The 25,156-nt window shown below is 39.8% G+C and overlaps 1 protein-coding gene across 1 annotated transcript in view; it reads right to left on the bottom strand.

Annotated features, from left to right (window-relative positions):
• Positions 1-6,377: 6,377 nt before the first annotated feature.
• nell2a (neural EGFL like 2a) overlaps positions 6,378-25,156 on the bottom strand; it is an 83,918-nt gene continuing 65,139 nt past the window's right edge. Inside the window, exons 16-20 of the mRNA XM_044193825.1 lie at positions 19,492-19,632; positions 17,715-17,908; positions 12,580-12,756; positions 9,152-9,376; positions 6,378-7,173 (exon numbers count right to left, since the gene is read on the bottom strand). Of these exons, the coding sequence (XP_044049760.1) occupies positions 7,132-7,173; positions 9,152-9,376; positions 12,580-12,756; positions 17,715-17,908; positions 19,492-19,632 (779 nt within the window). The 3' untranslated portion in view covers positions 6,378-7,131. The remainder of the gene's footprint in view (positions 7,174-9,151; positions 9,377-12,579; positions 12,757-17,714; positions 17,909-19,491; positions 19,633-25,156) is intronic.

Genomic DNA, 25,156 nt, shown 5'->3' with positions numbered 1-25,156 from the left:
TATGCTTGGGAAATCGTTGCCAAGCAACAGCACAAGTCAAGCTTCTTGCAGCTGCTGACCCAATTAATATGGACAATATGAGAAATAATGATACTATCTTTGCAAGGACACTTGAATATGTAGCCTGCATACACATGACACCTGGCTCAGATTAGTGTGAGTCCTGCTCTGGGTCTGTCCGCTCTTTGATTTATGCCATTGGGAAACAATTTGAATTTGTTATGTGTTTTGTTCCCCGGGAGCATTTGTTTACAGAACATGTATATGTGTAAATGAGTTATAGATTGGTTTGAAAACGTCTGAGGAAGGAAGAGTGAACTGAATTAGTTTAAGGTAGTGGTTCCCAAACCAGGGTTGGAACCTCTCCAAGGGATCGTGAGATAAATCTGAGGGGTCGTGAGATGATTAATAAGATAGGAAATGGGGCGCCCCGGTAGCTCACCTGGTAGAGCGTGTGCACCATGCACTAAGGCTGAGTCCTTACTGCAGCAGCCCGGGTTCGATTTCAGCCCTTTGCTGCATGTCTTCCCCTTCCTCTCTCATCTCCCTTTCCTGTCTCTCTTCAGCTGTCCCTATCTAATAAAGACAAAAAGCCCGAAAAAATAATCTTAAAAAAAAAAAGATAAGAAATAAGGAAAGATTTTACAGAAAAGTATTATGATTTATTGTTATTTCTAGCATTTTTGCTTTTTTAGCCACGCAAGAGACATGGCTCTAGGGATGGCAGAGTCACTGTGTCAGTTGGTCCACCACTTTCGTCCAGATTCGAAATATTATGGAAGCCTATAGTGGACTATATTAAAATGATAATGTAAACTTTAAAATGTAATTCTGCAATTGCATTATATTGCATAAATATTACTTGCATAAATGGAAAATCAGGTTACATAGTTTATATTGCATTTTAATTTTCAAATTTGAATTAACATTTGAATATTGTCCACTGTACAGCAGGATACAACTTTGAAAATGTAATGAATGAAATGAAAATTGGATTATTGCATTTTCATTTACATATGTGGAAAACTATAATGCTACTGTGGAATTACATTTTTGTTTTAATATAGTCTCCTAATAGGCTTCCATAATATATCCCAACAACTATTAAATGGATTGCCATGAAATGTTGTACAGGCATTCATATTCTCTAAAGAACGAATCGTAATGTTTTTGGTGATCCCCTGACTTTTCCTCTAGCACCACCTTGAGGCTGACATTTGTGTTTTTTATTGAAATGAAACAAGCCTCAGTTATATTTTGTATTAAGCAGGGATGCCCAGATCGATCGGCCGCCAATCGTAATCTGCCAACATTCAGATATTCAGAAAAAATATGCGATCGGGATTAATGCTTTGTAGTCTCCGATTGCGAAAACCGATCGATGACGCAAAAAACTTGCACCAATTCTCAGCTGAGTTGGTGTCTTTGTCGCATGATAACTGACCCTAACTAACTAGCACTTCACCCCCAAAATGATTTGTATATCAATTACTCACCCCGTGTTGCCTTGAATTCCTCAAGAATTTAATATACCATCTGCTATAGCAAAACAAAAATACGATTTACTATTTCAGGCCTCTAACAATTAGTCAAATGAAACAATCTGAGATTAGAAGAAAAAATTACTTTTTGGTGAAGCTCCTCACATCTCATAGCCATATGCAAGGCGTTGCAAGTAGGTATTACTTCCTTTTAAGGGTTGAAACCCAAAAGGTTGAAAACCAGTGGTATACCAATTTTTTCAGCCACCGTAGTTTCTCCTACACGCTTGGAACGGGAGAGTGAGGCGAGCGGTATTCAAATGGTCGCAAACTGCAATTTCACCGCTAGATGCCACTAAATCCTCACCACTTGCTGTAAATTATCCCTAATAAGAGCATCAGCTAAAAAATAAAATAAAAATAAAAAATAGCTGTACAAACACCTAAGGCTTCACTGTTGCTTGTTGTTTGTCTGGGAAAATTTATCTCAATGCCAGAGAGTATTAGCTATTCTATATTTCCTATACTGCCTCTTCCAAGACTGCCATTGGGCTGAGAAATGAGATATTGATTTTTGGAGGACCATGCGGTAATTAAGAGAAAACATCAAAACCGGAGTTCCAAAAATGTTTGTGGGGTGCTGGAACCTGATGCCTATGTGTTATCAGTGTATTGACTACTTTCCTAAAATAGAGGATGCATTTGCTTTGGTGGCATTCATGATCGACTGCATTCTGCTTTAATCACATTTTTAAAAAGCTTCTTTTTTCATGGCATTTTTTGAAACATTTCACATTATTTACTGTTTTCTCTATTCACGTATCTTTTAGCACCAAATCAGACAAAACACAACTGGTTTTTAAAAAAATTTAACTGCTAGTTTAATTTAAACCAGAAAAGTCTCCCAGAGGAGGCAAACCACAACTACAGATCAGATACAACTGGAATCTCCTCTACTGTCTTTGAGCTATCCACCAATTAGATCAGTGTATCATGTCCTGGCATGGCCCATCACTCTGTGCTGACAGTCCGTGACTCTCGGAGGCCCTGTGAAATTTATCAGTGCAGTCAGTCCCAGCCAGCTAGCAGGTTTCCCCTTCAGTCCTTCACCGAGCCCGAGATGGTTTCTGTCCCCAGTGGCCACATGGCAAACAGAATTCAGAAATCACTAATTGCTTCGCAGGTTTGTGCTACCTTACAGAGGAACATGTGGCTTGGATAAATCTCTTAACACATCCAACATCTCACTTGGAGGACTAAATCCCCAGACATGGGTTTGTGATAATAATGTCTGCCTTACTTTTCCTCTGTGGGGGAATCAAGTGAAGAATTAAGTGGTGAATATTTAGATTAACTGTTTCACTGCTGAAGGGCTTTTTAGTAGCAAGGACTTTAACGGCCAGTGACAGAATCCACTGTTGAAAAATCCAGCCTTATTTTGCTATTAAGTTCTGTATTTATATAATTGAATTGGATTTTTTGTGTCATACTTTTGAAGTGACCCATCCCACATAGGAGGACATGAGACAGAATAATACCAAAGAGTGTGAATATTTATGTGTAGGACTCACAAAACCTGGAAACCTTGTTGGAAGACTGAAGTAATAAAAAAGCCACATTTTAGTACTGCCAGATGTATTGGAATTGCACAGAAACAAAAGTGTAGTTTGACAAAAATCTTAAGTCAAGGTCCACTTACAAGCTTTTTTCCAGAGCTTTATCTGCATCTTAGTCTCAGCAAACTACTTTTTTTTCTGGTTTCTGTGTATTGTACAAATAATCTGACAAAGCTAAAATGTGGCTTTTCATTACCTCAGATTCCTCCACCAAAAACGAATCACACTCCTGTGTCGGGTATGCTCGAACAGAACTAGCTCATACAAAGTGTTAACCGACCACATCGGAAATCAAAAGCGTTTATAGTTGTTCCAATTGGCCACACTGGAAGTCGGAGTTAAAAGCAAGGCAATCATAGAGATGGGGGGAGATGTGATATCATTTAAAAATGGGGATAAAGGTGCACATTTTCACAAACTCTCCTGGAAGACATTCATAGTGTTGCACTTGGTTTGTTTATGTGAAAAGTGACAGAAATAGTTGTGTAAAGATTGGAAAAGGAGAACTGGAGAGACAAGTTCAAACCCCGGCTCCTTTCTAACATCAGCACAGCTGACCAATCACGGTGTGAAGTGCGTGTGAACGTTAAATTGTTTTCACATGTACTGTAATATCAGGATACAGCTACAGCAGTAGAACAGATTTGTTGGTTATTAAATTTAATGAGACCTAATGAAAACATTTGGCAAATATTTAAATTTGCCAAATTTATTTATTGAGTACAGAAATGTAAGCCGAGTTCTTGATGAATGGTGGCTATCCTGATTATTTCAGCTTCAGCTGCAGCCACAGTTAAATCTGGAAAACAAATCCATAGGCACTGTGGGACTGTAGAGCATTTGTCTGTGTTTGTTTTAATACAGACAAATATGTAAATTCAAAGTGACTTTTCTTGTTTTGGCTGAGGATCTATATGTTTGTGCAGTCAATCCTGCAGATTTCTAAAGACAGAGTTTACACTGCACTGATATGAGGTAAAATGCTTTAAACTACGCTCGTCCTTGTATTTTTCCTAAACTGCATAGATGGTAATTACCAAGTCAAAACATATACTGTGAATACTTTTGAGTAATTTCATGCTCCTGTTCGCTTTTTGACAGAAAAATCTTTCTCCACAGAGATCTCTTTAACAGTGCAGTGAATTTTGCACACCAATTAGAACCATTTGAAGAATGGAAGATCACTGAAAACATAATGGAAAAACTGTCATACAGCACAAAATATTACATGCTAATGCAATTTCATCAATTTAAACTCTCAGCTAAAGTAAAACTGACTTTTCTCTGTTGCCTTGCTTCACCAGCCACAATCACAATGATATGTGCGGTCATTAACGGTGAATATAGGACAGGCAATGAAGTGGACTCCCTGTGGGTCCAGGCATCTGTTGCAGAGGGTTCAGCACTGCCATGGAAAATTGAACATTTAGGAGCCAGCTGGAGGACCAGTCTGCCCTGCTGTGCCACCACTACTCAGGTGCCCACTGGCTTCATGCCACCACCAGCTAGAAGCCACTGGACCAAAGCAGGCCAGATGGTGCCCTTGCCAACCTACGACCAGCCACTGCGAACTGCCCACTGTCCACCGTCCGTGCCCCCCTGCCCTACCGTTCAACTCAGGGATGAGTTTGGAGTCATGATAACCTGAGGTAGAAAGTTTTTTGGGAAGAGGAGCAGAAAAAGCTCAAGTGAGCAGAGAGTGTGTTGGAATATAAATGGGCTCTATTACGTTGTGTGTTTGTTAATGTAAGCAGCTGCGAGGTAGAGTCGGAGAATCAGTTGGTAGGAGAGAGACTGCTCCACGGGGAAATAAAGCCATCTCCAGGCTGAACTCATTTGTCCGTGGCTGTGAACTGATAGATAATTATATTAGGAGCTTTAAGTGCTCTTCTGCGATACAAGTATTACTACCATCTCCAGAGGCACAGAACAAAGTAGGGAGGAGAGGAATGTGTGTGCTACAGCTGGGATAGTCATTGCTCTGCATCCAAATATGTGGATGTTGAAGTGTATTCAGCACAAGGGGCCTCATTTAAAATCCAAATCATGGTACAACACTATTAGTATTGGATCTGAGACCCACAAATTAGATTTTACTTATTCAATTTACAGAATCAATCGTACTCTCTGTCGCCCAAGTTAGTGTCTGATAGTGGAAGGCAGATGGTAACAAATATTGATCATTCTTTAAAACAACACACTTTTAATCTAGTATGAGATTACCAGTGTTATATGTAAAGCATTAGATACACTGCAACCTATTCACATGTGCAGTTTATTGATCACAATCTAAGCTTTATTTATGTTGTGTGACCAACAACCAATGACTAGTTCCATATGCATATTGTAGAGAGCCAAGAGTGGAGTCACAAAGGCTACACATATCCTGTACTTTTACTCCCTGATGAATATAATATAATGGTGAGGATGAAGTATTTAAGCTTATCTCAACAAACTATTACACCTCTATAATTGGATGAGCCAACTGCCATCACTACATCTATAGATTGTGGTGTTCAATTTTTTTAAAGGAAACACAAATATAGAAGACTGGAAATACTACATTTATTCACCCATTATACAAGGTAGCATACTTTAGCAATTAAGCAAATTGAAGATGAGGTAAGATTATTTAGAATGAACATTGAAACTTAATGTTTGTTTTGAATGGGCAGAATCCGCTTTAGTTCAGGAATATAGGTTTTTTTGTGTGTACATTCATATATGTACAGGCTTCGCAAATGACATATGGAGATAGGTAAAATTAGCATTAATGTACATATGCTAAAAGTAATCCTGGCACCACTTTCTAATAAGGCACCCTTTATAAAGAGTTTCAAAAGTTGTAACCAAGGCTTTGTTAATGATTAATACATTTGTTCTTAATAAAATTTAGTAAATTATTAACCTTTTAATAAAGCCATTATTTACAACTGTATTGCATTGTACAGTGAAATGTTTGTTTTTTAGTCTACCCTCACTGATATAAATAGGGTGGACAAAATTATAGAAACACTTGTCATTATAACGTAATACAAGTCAACAGCACCACAAACTGCAGCCTCCAAAATGACCATCCAGTTGAATCAAAACCCTCTCAAACAGTTTCAACAAAAACTGAACATCATAACCTTCATGAAGGTAGACTTTATTGCAGGACTGTTGTATTAGACTGCAATAGTTCTAGCTAGGTGAACCTTATAACCTGGCAACTGAATGTAGTCTTCAAACAAAATGAATACTGAGAAAATCACACTCATACATAAGCCGAAGACAATAATTAAATGTAAATGGAAATACTTTATTTCACTATTACACAATAACAAGCTTGGAAATAAAAATTACAAAAAAGAGAAATGGAACAAAATGCTACAAAGCACCACATAATATAGACGACTCAAATGTGGCAACGGAACCTTATGCTAACTGCCTTTACTCTATCTAAGGTATCATCATCGTCACTGAGAATTTAGAAATCAGCAAAAATGTTTGGACATCAAGCAAAGTCATGCCAGTAACAGTAATATCTTACAGATTCATGGAGCAATGATTCAGAGTGGGGAACAGTGATCCTTAAAGGTTCACTCTAAGTGGTGAGACAGAACAATTGAGTGGGTTTGAGGAAACTGTAGTCCATCATCTGTTTGGTATGATATAGGTTTGCATTTGGTATAAAGAGGAGTTGAGGAGGCAGACGCGGGTCACAGAGTATTTGCAAAACACTCTTAATGCTTAAGGTGCATGAGGCACCCGATGGGTGTGAACATACAATAGGAGCTAGAAACTGCAGATAATCAGAGGAGAAAGTACCTGAAGTTTAAATTTGTACAATTCTCTGTATTTGACAGTGTGACATTGTATGAATTATCCTGATTAATAACCCCCATCCATCTGGTTCAGCAGGCTAAAACAAATACTAACTATGCAAACACTATTTGACCCACGCCTGTGAGGAGGACAGTGAGGAGACATAGGGGTGGTGTTACTTTTTTTACATGGAGAACACTGTACAGGTGCCTTCAGGTCTACCAGGACTAAAGGCACATGGGATCCACTGAGCAACAGATGTGTCCATTCTGAAAATGAGAGGACAGAGAAGGCAAAGAAACACATGAGTGGATTATCGTCACACTTAAACCTCAGGCAAACTCTTTTTGAAGCTCAGCAGATAATATTTTCAGGTGGCGTCGGTGCTGCAGCATACAGACTCAGTTTGGCATTTAGAATTCCTCTGGGTGTCATTTCGGCACCAAGTGATCCAAGGCAGCGATATTCTACTGAGAATACAAATGTGAATGGTCTCGGAGTCATTTCGCTTTAAACTTGGGGGACTGATAAACTCTCTGGATCACTAAAGGTTCACAGGCAAAACACTGTATGTGCTAAATCACCGAACTGACCAAATCAGAATGCACTAAAACTGTAGAGAGAGCAGCACTGTTCAAACAGTTTAAATCCGTGATCATGCATTTACAATATACATTTTTGAATGATAAATATTCTAAGTCTTTATGCAGTTAGTTTATCATTGAGAATGGCTGCTATCATTTCTGAAAGATGTAGACATCATTGTCAGACAAGCAGAGCGAAAATATTCCATCCTCGAAACTCAGGCAAGGGAGTCAGTCTTGGTGGATTAGATTTAAAGCTGAGACAAACAATTTATGCTCACAACTGGTAATGAAGAGGATATTCGCCTGCATAGTTTACTTTCTCTGTGATTGTTCTGTCTTGTGGCACAAGACTTGGTTGCGCTCCACCTGATTTACTGGAACCAATTATGCAAGATAGAATATCTGAGGATCTATACATTGTAAGTACTGTGTGTGCAAACATGTCTGCTTGTTTAACACAGTGTAAAGGAGAGAGCAGATTGTGATTCCCTGCTGTAGGCCAGGAGATGAGGGGCTGACAGATGTTTTCTCAGCGTGGGTTTCTCTTAGTCCAAGGTTTCAGTTCATTTTTATTAAAGGAATAGTTCAATATTCTGGAAATACATATTGCTTTCTTGCTGAGAGTTAGATGAGAAGATCAATAACATTCTCATAGCCGTACATTAAATATGAAGCCATAGCCAGCAGCTGGCTAGCTTAGCTTAGCATAGCATAAAGACTGGAAACAAGAGTCTTGTCGTTACTGTGAGGTTTCCAGGCAACCAGGAAGTTATTGGTCCCAGTCAAGAATTAGTTCGGCACAAAAAGCCCTGTAATCCCACAACTTGTCATTTTCACATTTTGTTTTTTTATATGAACATAATGACAGAAATAATGTGTTAATTAGTGAGCTTTAGAGGTGCTGGCAGGCAGATTTAATTTTGGACAGAGCCAAGCTAGCTGTTTCCAGTCTTTATGCTTAGCTAAGATAACTGGATGCTGGCTGTAGCTTCGTATTTAGCAGACAGATGTGAGTAGTAGCAATCTCACAGCAAGAAATTGAATGGCATTTTTTGCCAAAATGTCTAACTATTGCTTTAAAGAAGAAGCGATAGAATATCCCAATATTCTTGTTAATAAATATAAAATGGACATAGCAATCTATGATCTCTGATAATATCAAACTTTGAAAGCGAAATTGTCAAAAGGAACATCACATCTTATTTGTTATACTCTCTGCTCTTTATTGTGCTTTTGAAGAAACAACACAGCCGCTGTCACATTCTTAGAGTATGATTACCAGATTTTCTCTCTCAAGGCAATCACTATCATGTGGAACTGTGTGTATTTTGGTTTACCAAATAGATTGGGAGTTACTCATTTCATTAATCCCCTCTCTGCATTGGTTGGTTCTATTGCTGCTACTTTAAAATGTGGTGAAATGTGTCTTGTCCATGTGCAAAAGATTTGTGTGTGGATCAGAATCAGCAAACAAACAGCTGCATCAATGCCTACAGACATATTTAGCACCACATGTAATAAATACAGCCATGACTAAAGATACACAAATCGATGCACAAATTGCCTCCACAATGTAAAGTCTGGACCATAGTGTACAGTACTCTTTTCTGACACTGAACTAGGCGAACTGTAATTTGCTGTTTCGGGGCTGGGGCCTTACCTTGCACTGGCACAGGGTGCACTCGGTGCCATGTTTAATCCAGGAGGAGCCACTGAAGCGTGAGATGTTGTGCTCGTCCGTGCACGTCTTGGTGATGTCGTTGCGGATGGTGTCGGCCTGGCAGGGGTCGGTGACACAGCGGGGACAGCACTCGCCCTCAGGCACCACAGTAAACTCACAGTCCACAGGCGGGCACGGCAGAGGCCAGCAGTCCACCTGCCCCTGCTGTGGAGGCGGAGGGAGACACAATTTGATAGACAGACAGACAGACAGAGAAGAAAAAGAGAGAAAGTTCAAAATAATATCTGCAAACGCACTAATGCATTTTCCAGGCCTAAACAAGTTATTCATGCAAATACACATATTTCTCCTGACGCTGTGTATTTACATGCTAGAGGGAGCATCTCCACTTGATGAAAAAGTAAGTTGTTAAGGTACCTAGAAAATATAGATGAGCAGAGCAATCTTCCAACACAGTCAGCATATTTTTTCCCAGACTGTAGATGTAAATGCTCCAGCTTTTTAATTGACTCGTCTCTCATTGTTGTTCCCATATTAATCTCTCAGCAAACTTTCAGCACAGAGAGCCTTATTGGATTTCTCCTGCTGCCATTTTCTATTGGCCTGAGGAAACGGGTCATATATATTTTAGCCAACTTTACACATCCTACCTACTGTATGCTATATCATTCTGACCTGACCCACTTCTGCTTACACTGTCGCCCATGATCCTTTCTGCTTCACACCTACTCGGGAAATGAAATATGAGATCAGACTGTATATGTTTAAAACACACAAGCAGACGCAAAAGGCATACACACACATAAAGTTACAAGAGGCTCGATGCAAGTGTCCCACTGGGGATATTTAATATCACAGAAAATCGTCTGGCTCAGCATTTTAGAATGTTGTAGTAAATTAGGCTGGCTATAAAGCACAGGCTCACGCCGTGCTAGGGCCCACTCCCTGCCTCCATGTAGTGTGTAAACATTTGAAGTGGGAAATACCCCCGAGTGGCATTCTTTGCTCATAGCCAGAGGGAGGGATTGAATGTAGCCTCAGGTATCTGTCCCATGCTGCGATAAGGGACACTGTCATCTTTGTCTGTTTATGCAGATGTGGCCTATGATCACGAAGGAGAAAGAGATTTGCTTTACAATCAGCTTTTATTTGCCTTTCGCACTGAGCAGTGTGGCGTGGAAACTATCAGCCTAAAAACTGAAGCCGGGTCTTTCAATTCTTTGTGATATTTCAGACGGTTGTTATTTTTATCTTTGTCTTTGCATTCAGTGTTCATGGTATCTCACTGTAATTTCATCTTTGCTTTTACATAGACAGATGTAAGAATTCACTGTGTATAAGACTGCATGTAACAAAAGCCCTCCAGGAGATTAAAACTAGTGACATTTATCTTTGCCTGGGAATTAGCCTAGAGCAATCACGCTCTCTCTTTTATGCGACTCGACCTAAAGTACAACCTATGGCTAAGGAAATCCATGTTTCTTTGATCTTCCGGCGATTTAACAAGATAGGAAATCACAAGTGGCTCATGTGTGCGCATTTTGCAAGACCACATTCTTGGTTTCAAAGATGATGCATGGGGAGCAGAGAAGGATTCTCATCTTGGTCTTGGGAGTATGTTTTGCCCATCTGCCTGCTGTCACTGTGTATTTTAAGGCCCCTGCTGAGCCTGGACAACCACAGCTCTGCTAAGTGTAGCAGCATTCAAGGTTCATTTCACGTCCCTGTCACGCTACTGGAGCTCCTGTACAGTATCGCACAGCAACCTTTCAAGGCCCTTTCAAGTGCTGCTCTTTTTTTGTGGCTGGTGGTCCTTTGCCTTGCGTGAATGTCTCTGTGTATCTTTAATTGCGTGTGTTTTATGTGTGTCTGTGTGTATGCCTGGATGTATGAAAGCATGAGTATGTGGTGACAGGTGTGCATACATTCTCAAATTCTCATGTTTGTATACTGTATGTTTGTTTGTGTGTGTGTGTGTGCGCTCTGGTGCTGTGACCGGTGTGCCTGCATTCTCAAACATGAGTATGTGTGTGTGTACACGTGTATACTATGTACATACTCATGTTTGTATACTGTATGTTTGTTTGTTTGTGTGTGTGTGCTCTGGTGCTGTAACCGGTGTGCCTGCATTCTCAAATGTGTTTGTGTCTGCTTGTGTCAACATATATAAGTGCCTACAGTGAGCACAGCCTCAGCGAGAGTGACGCTGAGTGAACCCATTTTCAGCCGACTGTGCTTCCCTGCTGCCTCTCAACTGAGCAGTGATTTTCAAGCTCTTCTATAATGGCTCGCTGTAAGAAATCCAAAAAGCAGCCCTCAGGTCTGGGCATCAGAGCAGCATTACAATGGCAGGAGTGGAGGGGAGGAAATGGCATTGCTGTTGCTATTCAGACCATAAATCTGGAGCCAACTTATATTAGCTACAAGTATGGCTGATCTTAAAAAGCAACAAAAAGGGGGAAAAAAAGAAGAAAAAGGAGTAAAGTGCTTGTCTGAGATCCACAGTGAAGATGATTCATGAGTCACTGAACAGAAGGAGTGACACTGGTATGGGTGTGTGGTACAGCTGAGTGCGGGTGAGACAAGACAGTGGGGTAGAATGTAAAGCACGACATTTGCATTTAATATGCACATGGCTATGTGGTGAGATCACAGGTAGAAGGATTTATTGTTTTTGTCAGGTTTATTGGGAAACAATAGGGAAATGCTTCCCTGTTGTTTGAACAGCAGCACTGTGTAAACCTTGGAAAAGGTCGACACGGCAGAAGTGAACAAAAAGAAAACAGTGCATATGTCTTACTGTAAAAGATTCATGTGGTGAACACAGTGTTATTTGGTTTTGTATGAGAAATAGGTCTGCGTGTAGAGGATGCTTGACACACAAAAACACACATGTTGCAAATACTCATCAATCAACACAACCTTCTCAAAGCACACACAGATGTTACACAGTGTTACACCCTCCCACTCAAAAGGCACACACATTTCCTCCTGTTCTCTTAACCTTGGAAGTATCCTTCAATAAAATGTATAATTCCATCACAGCAGACAACAGTGCAGAGTGTCCTTTGAATTCTTTAAAATCTCACTAATCACTCACTCCCTTTCTTCTGCCACGAGATGAAAAGCAATCTTCATTTTCTCCTCTCTGCAACCTTCCTGTTCACCTCTTAATCACTCCCCCTCTCTTGCCACAAAATGTCTCTCCTTGGCTCTCATTCGTGAGCATTTCCACAGAGACTGGGGTATTTGTTACATTTCTTGTGTGGGTGCTGTGGCACAGCAGTGAAAGCTTATGTTGTTTTTCGCTCTCACCGTAAATGGCTTGGGTAAAAAGCGCAGACTAAATTGCCGCGATGTAAGTTTCATAAACATGTGGGGGGGTTCATTTATCTGCCCCTACTCACCAGGCACTGGCACTGCTGGCAGTTCTCCACCCAAGTGTCCCCGCTGCCGTAGGTGAGCAGGCCGTTCTGGTGTAGACACTGGCTGCTCAGTCGAGGGTCGCACTCGGGGCAGCAGAAGAGGTCGGCGTTGGGGTTGTCACAGTCGCAAACCATCCTGCGGCACATCACTAGGCCAGCCTGAGAGGGGAGCACAAACACATATCACATGAGCACAATTAACCATTTAACACAGGCATGAGCGCACATACACACGCATGCACAGACAAAGCCATTTGTTTGATGGATTCATTAAACATGTATGTTGATAATAAATATTGTAATAAAGGCTATGTAGCCCATCCATAGCAACTGTTTCAAAGCTGTATTTTATGGTTGTTCACTGTACTGTAGGCAAGACACACCAGACTGAAATATATTTTATGAATAATGATGCACAGTGGTTCTTCAGGAGTTCCCATTCATCAGTGTGGTGTTTGAAGAGGTAATGCTGTCTCAGTGATTTAAGTTGCCTTCCACATATGAGAACTGCTTTGGGTCTGAATTCATCTCATTACCTTTGTCACATACCTCTCTCCTACTCACATCTAAGCCATAAAGGAAATAAATGTAGAAATGTTTATTCAGGACACAATGTTGGGCAGACACATGAAAACAATTAAGAAAATTAATTTGCAACAATTTTGATAACTGATTAAAAGTAATTTTTTAAGCAAAAATGCCAAAAATGACTTGGTTCCATCTTCTCAAAAGTGAATGTTTGCTGGTATTCTTAGTCTTCTATGATATTAAACCACATGCAGTATCTTTGGGTTTTGGACTCTTGGTTGGAAAAAACAAGACTTTTCAATATGGCAATGTGGGCTTTGAGAAATTGGGATGGACATTTTTTACTATGGCTCCTCGAATATATACAGTAGGTAAAATATGAAGACAGAACAGGTTCTACTTGTTGCGATTATTTCTATAGGACCAACAAAGGGTAAACCCTCAAGCATTTTCTTTGATATTTAGAGTTCTGCCTTCTTCAGCGTGTGCTGATGTAGTGTCTAGTATTAATGATTCAACTGACGCCAACTGCACCTAATATAATTTTTTCTGAACATTTTTTCTCAAATGAATCCTTACTCCAACATGGAGCAAAATAGAATATTGAAATTAACAATCTTGACCAAAACAAACTTACCACCAAATTAAGAATAATGAAAGGGTATATATACCCCACCAGACACTTCAGCAACGTCCTTTTTTAAAGATGTAATTCTCATATTTAACAAAGCACCAACAATGGCTTAATAGGTTGAATATCTATTTTAGGTGCCACTTTAGGTTGTTGCAGATGCGATCCAATGATTCTTTGTTCTTTTATGGGGGGAATTTTTATGCCTATATTAGATAATTGAAAGAAGAGCGATGACATTAAATGAGGGGAGAGGGATGGGGAATGGCATGCTGTTCATAGTTGCTGCCTTAACCTCTAGGCCACCATGGTGCCCCCAATCTTACTTTGTGTTAACTGTTTTTATATTGTGAGTTTGACACAGTTTTTGCTGCTGCCTATTTTATCCAGGACACTTTTGAAAAAGAGATTTTTAATCTCAGTGAGGCTTACCTGGTTAAATAAAGGTTAAATTAAATTTCCTTTAAAGAAATCTTTGTTTATAATTGGAGCCAGCTATAGACAACAACCTAAAATAGTGCAATATACACTATCGCTCAAAAGTTTGGAGTCACCTGTTATATTGATGTTTTTTCTTTCCTTCAATAATGGCTATTTTAACATGTATATTTATAGTGTTTTTATCTACCAAATATATTATTTACATTCGAAAGAGTTTTAGAATAATTAAATGATTAAAACTTCTGTTTAGTCGATGTCCCCAGAGTGTTGCGTGACAGGGGAGAATACTGTTGTAACCATTTTTTTTACCCCAAACACTGTTAAATTTTTAATTTGTTTTCCTGTCCAGAAAAGCGTAAGTGACCACAGATCATTTTTGAACCACAACTGTGCTTGCAATTGGGCTCTAAATATTTTGAGAACCAGTTTTTCTTTGGGCCCTCTGCAGTCTACTGCATAGGGACCTGAATAGGTTTAAACTGTGATTTGTCGGTCCATAGTATGTTCAGCTGCTATTCCGTGATCCAATTCAGATAGTGCTAACCCTAGACTAACTTACTATTTCTATTTTGAAGTTTTAAGAATAGCTTTGCTAAAGCAACACGCCTGTTAATTCCAGCTTGTTATAGGCATTATTGTGCACTTGGCACTGAAAGAGGAGCCTGTTCCTATTTAAATCTGCACAGAGTTTAATGCTAAGCTTCCAATTTCTTTTACCAGTGACTGCTGATTTCTTATATTCTTATTTAACTGTTGCTCAGAGGGATCTTTCTGCCCTTTCAATTGTCAGTCTGGTTGAACCATTGTACAGCGTTGTGTTCTCCATGTACAAAACATTACTTTTTTGCAAACCCTTCATACAAAATAACATGTATTTGTAAAGACGACTTTCTACAACCTAAAAGCATGAAAGACCATTCAAAACTACAGAGTATTCCTCTCAGCTTTCTGACTGTACCGAATCAAGCTTTTGTGGCAGGCGACTCCAAACGTTTGAGCGCTAGTGTAAATCAAAATGAGTATTTATGAAAACAGAAATTTACAAAATGCATGACAAATACAAATTGACATTTAAACTTGCAGGTTCTTCAATGCCCAAATATTCATTTCACTTTCAGTTTTTCTTTATTCCCGCTTTATTTAAGTTTCTAGACCACATCAATGCCCATGAACTGCAGCGATACCTAGAGTTTCTGCAAATAGATTTTTTTCCCTCCTGGCAATTAAATAAAAGCACTTTAATTTTTTTAATGTTTTAGAAATTTGCGACCCCCCTGACAGATGCACTGATGCGGTAAACCCCACCCATCTGGTTCACCAAGCAGACTGAAACAATGAACTATTTGCATATTGCACAACCTTAGTCTGGGCAGATCCCAGTCTTTGTCTTTTCTGTGATGTTTGACCTTGGTTTCCCCCATCAGTTAGTTGCAGCTCTCCATCTAATATCCAGCTGTGTCCGTCTAACTCCAAAACAATAACATGTTTACTCCTCTGCTCCCTCAACCGCTCAATACAGCTAATTTTGACAGGCAGCTCTTCAATCTCTCAAATCAATTAATATGAGTCATTTAATTAGGGAGCCATTTCTACCCTGGTCCTTTGTAATCAAATGAATAATTTGCTGCTTGATCATTCACTACCGACACTAATCCAGTATAATCACCTTCCACTACTGCCAGACACTTGGCATTAGGTTGAGTGAAACACTGAAATGCAAAGTATGACTGGTCCGTGACCTGATAATCATGGAGAAAAAATGTGTTTCGGATGATGGAATGAGTTTTCCAGATCAAGTGTTCCCAGATGCCTTGTCACTGGGTGTGTCAAAAATCTATTAAGAAAACAACATCAAAAGCCTGAGTCACTCTGGTAGACCTTTAAAATCACGACATATAGCTCATGCACATTAATTAAATTGCTCATCACAACGGCATCACTGTCACCGTCAACAGCACTGTCACATCAGGGTTCATTGTACCAGTGTTTCCATCTGCACTCACGTTTTGTCTTTTCCATGCCTACATATTATCCTACACATTTCCTCATCTGTTTTAAAAAGGAGAAGGTGTTTAGACAGGGACAGTCTTTCATTTTGAGCAGAATTTGATTCATCTTGTGGAAATTAAACATACCACACTGCATTCCAATATTTCTAAAAATGACTTGGCCCTAAGGGGTCACTTTATCATTTGTTTGTTCACTAATGCATTATCATATGTTATCAGTGGATTTTGTGAAACTCTTTGTTTAATTTCAACTGCCGACGGTACCAGAAGCTTGCTCATTAACTAAAAACAAAGTACAAGACAAGCAAGCCTGATGACGCGTAAATGGTGCGCATTGCTTGCTCTTCCACTTGCTGAAAAGGTTTAAATATATACCAAAACGTTTTAAATTATTCCAGAGCTGAGTTTTTGGTGTTTGACAAGCCCTATCTTAATTTTTGATTATTTAACTTAAACCAGGAATAACTGATTTTTTGGCTACTTGGGAGTAGCAGAAACAAGCTGCAACACTGACATATGATCAACATATAAATTTAATGTGGCAAACTTTTAGCAAACAGTTACCTATTTACACATCCAGCAGACATGGAGCAACATTAGTCTTCATTTGGAGTCATGTTTCAGTCTAATATTCACTCTAGCTCTAGCTTTTAGCTCTGTTTTGGTCTCCACCAACTCCTGATGACTCGTCATCATCCATGTTTTAACTTAGATTTTTTTCCAGATAAGTAGTGAATGATTCGCGAAAGAAATTGGGGATTTTGGACTCTTGGACTTTGTGAATACCCCATCAAAGGTCAACTAGGTGAAAATTTACACATCAAAGCTGTCAAATTTGAACTTGAGAATGCTCCGCAACAATTTACTTAACTGCAGTAAGTAAATCTACTGATTGTGGTAATTTTATTCAAATTAACTGAATTTGGGTGCAAACTTTTTTGGTCATAAATGTTGATGTCACTGGTTCATAACACCATTAGCTCAAAGGTGGCATGACATTGGTCCTTCATCCATCGTCACGTCATGTCTAATAATTTCCAAAAACTTTAATGTATCGTCCATTGCACCACTGTGCTTCAGTATTTTGAAAAATGTCACTGATTGGTTCAAGGGGAGCCGTATGGTTACACGACAAAACAAGGTGACATTTGTTGCTGATTCGCTCTGTGGGGGATGGCATCATTCATAGGGAAGAACAGGTTCACAGTTGCTTTGTTATTCTTTGTTTAGACACTTGGATAGTGGAGAGACAATAAACAAAGAACAGAAAATTCAATCATAGACCAGTTGGGTGCACATGAAATAACAGAGAGAGGGAACATCATCGCTCAACTATCTATGGCACTGGGCACATTTCCTCTTTTTCTATCTGTCCCTCTCTCTCTTTTTTTTATCATGTCCACTTGTCTATCTCCTCTAATTCATCTACCTCTGCTTTGGCTTTTCTCTGTCTGTCTCTCCTCTCTTTGTCTCTGTGCTCTCCATGTCCACCTGCCTCTGTTTCTTACCTGACAGGAGCACACAGAGCACCTATCACTGTCCAGAACCCAGATCTGCCCACTGTGCTTGACCTTGTTGTCATGGATACAATCGCCAGTGCAGTTGTGCCCGTGGGGGCACCGGCAGTCATAGCCTCCCTCCAGGTTGAAGCACACTGTGTCGTTGGCACAGGTGTTCCTCCCCGTCTTGCATTCATTAATATCTGCGGGGAGCACAAAAAAAGATGACATCATACATATGCTCAGTACAGGTAACAGTTTATACATGGCTTGTGGAAATGGGGATTTATTTTTATTACAAGCCCTGTAATGTTTGCTTTAGTAACATGATGACGAGGTAAAGGAGCATGTCGTGTCACAGAATGGTTTGAAGTTCAATATGTTTCAATGAGCTACCACATCTTTGTCCTCTTGAGCAAGACAATGACCTGCTTTCTGCACCCGAAAGTTGCTAAACAGTGTCAGAGCATCAAATGCAGTTGTATGTAATGTAGCAATCCAACATTTTTCAGATCTTGAGAGAAACATACAGTATACAACTGTAATGTAACCCAGAAACCTACTTTTGGTCAAATTATAACTTTGCTTTATGAAACCTAGACAGGTTCCGTTTTTTGAGAGTGCCTTTAATGTGCTTTTTTTCTTGCCTCTCCCAGCTCAAACTGACAGCCAAGATGGGGTCAATGAGTGGAGCAGCGCTAGCACTATTGTTATAGCCAGTGCTTCGATGTTACTGTAGATTGAGGGTTTCTATTTTGACAGCTGACACTTTTCCTGACAGGCTGTATCAGAGAGAATGTTCCAGAAAATGAACAGGCTGCAGAAAGCAAACTGACATTTTGGGAGGAAAACACACTGATAATGACATACCTATCCAATCATACCATTACTTACACAAGCGTAACAAAACATCTTTCAAAACAAAAGTTGAGTGAGTTTTTGATGGCGGGTGACTCACATTTTTCAACAAAGTTTTGCTTATTTAAAGGCACTCGATTGAAAGGTAACTTTTCAATCCTGAAGCTAGAAATCAAAGAGAGGACCCCTACATCTGTGATGGGACTGAGATGTGAAACCAGGGGCCATTCAGTGGAAAAGGAATGGGGAGTTTTCATTAATGGGACAATGTGGAGCTATAAGATGCAAAAAAGGTCGTATTCTTGCAATGCTAAAAGGTATGAACCAGAATTTAAATCTCATTTGAGTGAAAGAACTCTAAAATCTGAGGTAAAAAAAAAAAGTATTAACAAATTAAGTGCCAGTGTTAAGTAGTGGCATCACGACTTCAAGTTCAAAGACACATTTTAAAATGTAACGTAATTTTGGATACAATTGAACATTCAAATTTAATAAACATGTATTGGGATAAACTATCCTGGAAAAAGAAAAATAATAGTAAAATAATTTTAGGTTTAAATATCTTTTTCATGACATGAAACATTCCTGAAACATCTGTTGTTTTTATTTTATGATATGTCCAAAAACCTACACATGCCAAATGTGAAATTTTCACATGTGAGATGTTGTTTTACATGTGATGAATTGAAAATGTTGTTCTTTACAAAAAAGCCCATTGAAATTTATGTTTTCACATACTGTATGTCTACATTTTACCTCAAAAACTGAATTTTTTGTGATAAAATTTTCTTTTGTGTCATACGTTAAATAAGAAATTGAATTCCCCTGACTTGTCCAAGTTACAATCCTAAAAGCGTAAGAAAAACGTCATATTTTGACATTTTAAAAAAAATATTTGTGTAAAAAAAAGTGATGGTGGACCACTCACCTACACATGATTCCCCATTGGTGGAAAACAAGCCATTGTCATGGTAACCATCACGGCACTCACAGTGGTACCAGCCAGGCAAGTTGACACAAGTGGATTTACTATCACACTCGACAAAGCCGTCCGCACATTCATCAATATCTGAAGAGAAGAAAAGAGAAGAGCAATAAGATATCCATATACAGTCATGTTGGTTTCAAAATATGCTCTTTACAGTGAAAGGGCTATTGAGCTCCATTCCTGCCTGGTAGACACTTTCAACATTGACTGATATATAATTGATAAACAATGTGTAGCATTTGAGTGAATCTAGTCTGTAGGCTTCATTGATCAAGCATAGTTGCATAGCCAGAGAAGGACATCCATGTCAATAAAAGATAGCAGAGAATGAATGAATGTAATATAACAAGACTATTCTTAGACACCAGAGATTTAACAGGCTTGTATTTTGAAATGCCAGTAAAAATCCTATACGGTCTAATCCTCCAAACACATGCAGGCAAACAAAAAAATAAATTCCGAGGTGTGTACACACTTTTAGTGAACTTTGCTTGGACATAAGGAGTTTCTATGAGGTGTCAAAGCCCTTTGCTGAGCTTCTTTGCACACCGTCTAACATAACCTGTGGGTGGTTGTCAACAAATGGAGCTGATGTTTTGACGGAGCTCCACTTAGAAATATCCTTGACTCTGCCTCCTCCTTCAGCTCATCTTTAACAAAAGACTGATTACATGCTCTGACTTTCTTCTCTCTGTATTTTTGTTTTTTTCCAGCATCATTCTCTATTCGTCTTTTTATCTGTTTCCTTGTTTCTCTTTTTCACTCTCACTCCTCTTTCGGTTTACAACAGGTGCAACATTCAACCCTTTTTATTTCAACATGCAACCCTGCAACTTTCCTACAACATCAACCATGAACAAATCCAATATAATTTTCAACAATGAGCATAATACACACAGAGCGACAGATCACTCTCATATTTCAGCTAACATTTAATTAAACTAAGGGCCAGGCCCACACAAGAGAGGAAATAAAGCCTGTTATTATGCAGTAGGGCTAAATATGTTAGGTCCAGACATGCAATGTGATTAAACGTGTCGGCATAGCCAGTGATGGCTTTTTTTTATGATTGTGCATGATGCATGATGCTCTGCTCTCATTATGAAAATGGCAGTGTGTCGTGTCTGACCTTCTCCACGACTGCCTGCAACAGTATCCCCCATAGAGCGACAGGCAGACGGGCTCATGGTCCCCCACCGCCCAGGCAGTAATGGGATTAAGATCTATTGGCTAATGAGCCCTCAGCCTTTTAATAGAATTTCTGCAGCAGATTAACCGTTGATCAAATGTCCCGCAGATTAGGGCCTTATCTATTTCAAAATTACCCGCATTTGTCTGAGTAGCAGGTTTGCTAAGAAACCTACAGCATATTCCTTTTTTCTGTGTTCCATACTGGCCAGGTTCAAAAAGCTCTCTCTTTCGGTGTGGCAGACTTTAAAGCGAAAGCTCACATTTCGCTAATTACGTTTGGTGAGAGCAGATCACCTCATTTTCTCCCCTTAGGACAGCAATGCTGGGTTAAAAGGACACTGCTTAAAAATCATGAGTCTACAGCAAATAGTATAACTAGTCTATCTTTGAAAATTAATATAAATTCTCCCCACTCCTGAGAAGAAATATCCAATGCTCTTTGTTGCCTGTGAATTTCAGTGATAAAAGCACAGGGAGCTTTTAAAGGGAAAAGCTGCATGAGGTGTATTGCCAGTATATTAAAAAAAAATCAAGCTGAATTTGTATGAATCATCCTCTTCTCCCCAATAAGTCTGTATGAAATTGTTCAAAGTACAACTGAGCAGTCAGATACTATTTATAACAGACACTGATGGTGAAGAAAGTCTAAAAATATGCAAATGGGTTATTTTCAGCCAGTTTCATTCAGGAGTTTTAAAAGCTTGACTGTCTGGCTATAACAACAGAGGGTTACACCCTCAACAAAAGATTCAGCGTTTTCTCTTTTATCTGAGCCAAACCCGTCAGCTACAATTACGGCACAACGCTTCTCATCCTGCTGTCAAATCAACTTTTAAAGTGCTGGGGTTTTTTTGGACAGTGAAACTCACTGTTGTCGCACCATGGACTTGACAAGATCGAATGTGTGAGGTACAGCAAGGATACAACATGCTTGCAAAAGTCTCGCTTTCTCTTTTATCATCTTGCGTAAATGATAATGGAAGATCATTATAATTAAATCATCAACGATGACAATCTGACAAGGGCACTGCCTGGAAGCTCTGTCTCTACTGAATCATGAGGCTTTTGCTTTTGTTGAATCATAGATGTGGATGGCGCAGTATATTCACTTGTTAAATCATGTCATGTTTTTCCTCTCTCTGCTTTGTAAAGAAAAACTACACAAACAAAATAAAATCTGTCTTTCTGTCTCTATCACCTGGAGAGGTCAAGGAAGAACAGTTTTTTTGAAAGACATGGAAACAGAGAAATACCTGCACAAAGAGAGGAGGATGAAGATGGGCTAGATGAGGAGGGGAGCGGGGATAAAAGGAAGGAGGAGGCGGCGGTGGAGGAGACAAAGAGGAGGAGGAGGAATACGCAGGAAGAGAAGGAGGAGGAATACGCGAAGGAGGAGAAAGAGCGATGATGAGATAGACTGCAGTTACCCTACTCGTTATCCTGAGTGGCAGCCTGGAAACAAGAGCTCTATTAAGGCAGCTCTCAGAGGACAAAGTGAGGAACAAGCGGACGGTCTTTCCTCTGCACCCTCCTGGGCTTGAACACACCCTTCTCTCTTTCTTCATCCTCTGCCTTCACCTTTCCATGTGTCCCTTTTTCACTTAGCCGGTCTATCTCTGTCTCAAAGCTGAGGCAAAAACAGAGGTGCCCTCATCATCACCTTTCCTCATCCCTGCAGTTTGCTCTCTCTTTGAGCAGAAAAGGGCAAGAGGCAAAAGACTTTAGAGTTTAGTCTAGTCTGCTCTCTCTTCATCCCTCCCTTTCATTGTCCCTGCTCCCGCCAACCTCTTCAATTTGTCCTCGCTTCCTATTCTGATCCTGGACAGGTACAGTTCTCTGCTTTTACCCCTTCTTTCTTTCCTTCCACCCACCACTGTCGCTTCCCCTCCCCGTGTCTTTTCCCTTCTTTGACTGACAGATAGCCTTTGGGGTTGGGATGCAGTTCTGCTGCGTTGCATCGCTCAGTGCAAAACCGGCTGCCACATGTACATCTAACGTACAGTAACCTAATTCAAACTGATTTTCATTTCCATAGAGGTCTACCTGGTAATCCTGAATGGCTCCAGGAGGAATTATTCAGAAACATCTCTGGATCTCAACTGAACCTTTCCTCCTGCTCCTAAGCCAGATGCCATTTGACAATAAGTGGATTTTAAAATGAGCTGAATTTGTCATGTCAGATCACATTCAGGATGACGGCTGAGAAAAGGCTGCAGAACCTTTAAGTCAATAATCATTTGTACAAAGCTTTTATTGGCATGTACATGACGCAGCGATAAGCCAAGAGATGTCTTTCGGATCCCTGCTCTTTTATGTACAGTAAAGTGTAATTGAGTGATTGTCACTGGTCCTCAGTCTTCATTAAGAGAAAGAGCAAACTCAAATAATCAATCAATCATCGCGATACCCGAGGCAAATTGAGTTACACACTGGGTTCCTGAAGATGAAACAGACACTGAAACGCAAATCCATATCTGCAAGCACTTGAGTGGGAGAGTGGATGAGTAATCACGGTAAATTGGAAACAAGGCTTGTGAACAATTGGTAGCTGCAAGCGCATACAGAATGCACTCACAATCAGCTATAGGTAATCACTTACCTATAGCTGTAAAACTCCACCACCGTTTAAAGTACAAGCAAAATAACAATTTGTAACCTGCTTTTTGCAGTCAAGAACATGTAAAAGTTCATTTCAGAATGATTGTTTTATTTTATATCAGATATGTTTAGTCTCCATGCCTCTGAGTGGGAGGACGGATGCATGTGATTGATTGACAGCTGAGCCAACAGGGGCACCAAGACACAATATAAACAAACCTGTGCTGGTAACTGCTACCTGTAGCTTCTATAGCCAGAGTTGTCTTAGCAGCGGCATTTAAAGCTGCACTCATGTTGACAAACCCATAAATTATGTTGGCAGTGCACTTCAAACTGTTCAAACTGTTGATAGTTGTTTGGTAGCTCACCTAGCAAGTCAAAGTGCAACACAAGATACGTGTCCATGATTGTAGATAAGGAGACATTAGCTAGAAAGCTAATGTGGATTACAGTTCAGTCTCTTTTTGTGTTGCATAGCAGGCTGCTGTCTGGCTATTAGTCAGTGTCTCTGTCAGTCAATAATAGAACCAAGACTTTTCACTGCTTCATGCAGATACAGTTTTAAGTGTCTGTGTGCAAAGAATTTACCCACAGACAGAAACAATGGCACTCTGACTGGTATGTGCACAGAGAGATAGTTCCATCATGAAACGAAAAAAATAAATTACTTTTTCCACTTTTGGATACTGATTTTTGTAATTTACAGAGAAGAGCTATATGCTGCAGCAGAGAAAAACATGCAATTCAATTTCCACTGGCCTTTACAGAAATGTAGCTGTTCAGTGCCAGGTGTAGTTCGCTGCACTGCAGCAGCTACAGCAGCAAGCTATCCTAGGGAGATGTGTCATTTAGGAAGAAGCAGCAGGTTGCGCTCAGCTAAACGACAGCTCCGGCCATTAGCAGGGCCTAATTAAGACACCCTAATTACGGGTGATGGAGTGAGTGCTTTGTAAGGCCGTCTCTAAATAAATAATGAATACATAATCACTATGCTTAAACAAGCCGCTTGAGCTTAAACAGTCACAGGCCCCCGGGCCTTGTGGGTAAATCGTGGCACAAAGGATGGAGAAAGGGAGAACTGCAGCGATGCATCATGGGAGCTGTCAACGGGGCGAAAAAACTTATATGGTTTTAAATATTCACTACCTGTGCCTGAGTGTCGGGTGGGAGGTGCCCAAGGGAGATTTCAACCATGATGAGGTTGTGATGTTTTTTCTTGCCTACCATTGTGTAATACACACTGTGGCCCTCACTGTTTAAAATTATACAACAGCAAAGCATAAACAACTGCTAGTGACTCTTCTGTCCTGTGCAATTTAACCTGGACAGGCCTGTTTTTCATGCACATGTAGCCCATCTACTTCTATCTGTTAATATACCTGTTCATAATCACCTGTATGTCTTATTTGCTATTTATCTTCCTGCTTGTGTGGCTGTGTCTGTTTGTTTGTCTATCTGTTGTTTTGTCTGTCTTTTTGTCTAAAACTCTGACAAGCTTCCGATCAATGTAAATGAGGTCTGAGGGAACAAATTGTTTGTCTGGCCCCGTTCGACTCTCTCTTAGTCAATAATACGACCTCAGAGCTCCACACTCCTCTCACTGACTTCAAAGTTTCTTCATGAACTCACTAGCCATCCACTTGTCTCCTCCCATCCTCCTCCTCTTACTCTTTTTCATTGCTATTTTTCCTCTTCCATTTTTACATCTCATTATAAATCACCTCCTTTTAGCCTCCCTTTCTTCGCCCCCCTATTTCTCTCATCTTATCTCCTCTCATCTCCTATTACCCAATAATTAAATATCCTCTCCTTTCTT

The sequence above is a fragment of the Siniperca chuatsi genome, linkage group LG4, assembly GCF_020085105.1.
Source record: "Siniperca chuatsi isolate FFG_IHB_CAS linkage group LG4, ASM2008510v1, whole genome shotgun sequence".
NCBI lineage: Eukaryota > Metazoa > Chordata > Actinopteri > Centrarchiformes > Sinipercidae > Siniperca > Siniperca chuatsi.
Note: the sequence above shows the minus strand (reverse complement) of the source record. Positions and strands in the feature narration are given on the sequence as shown.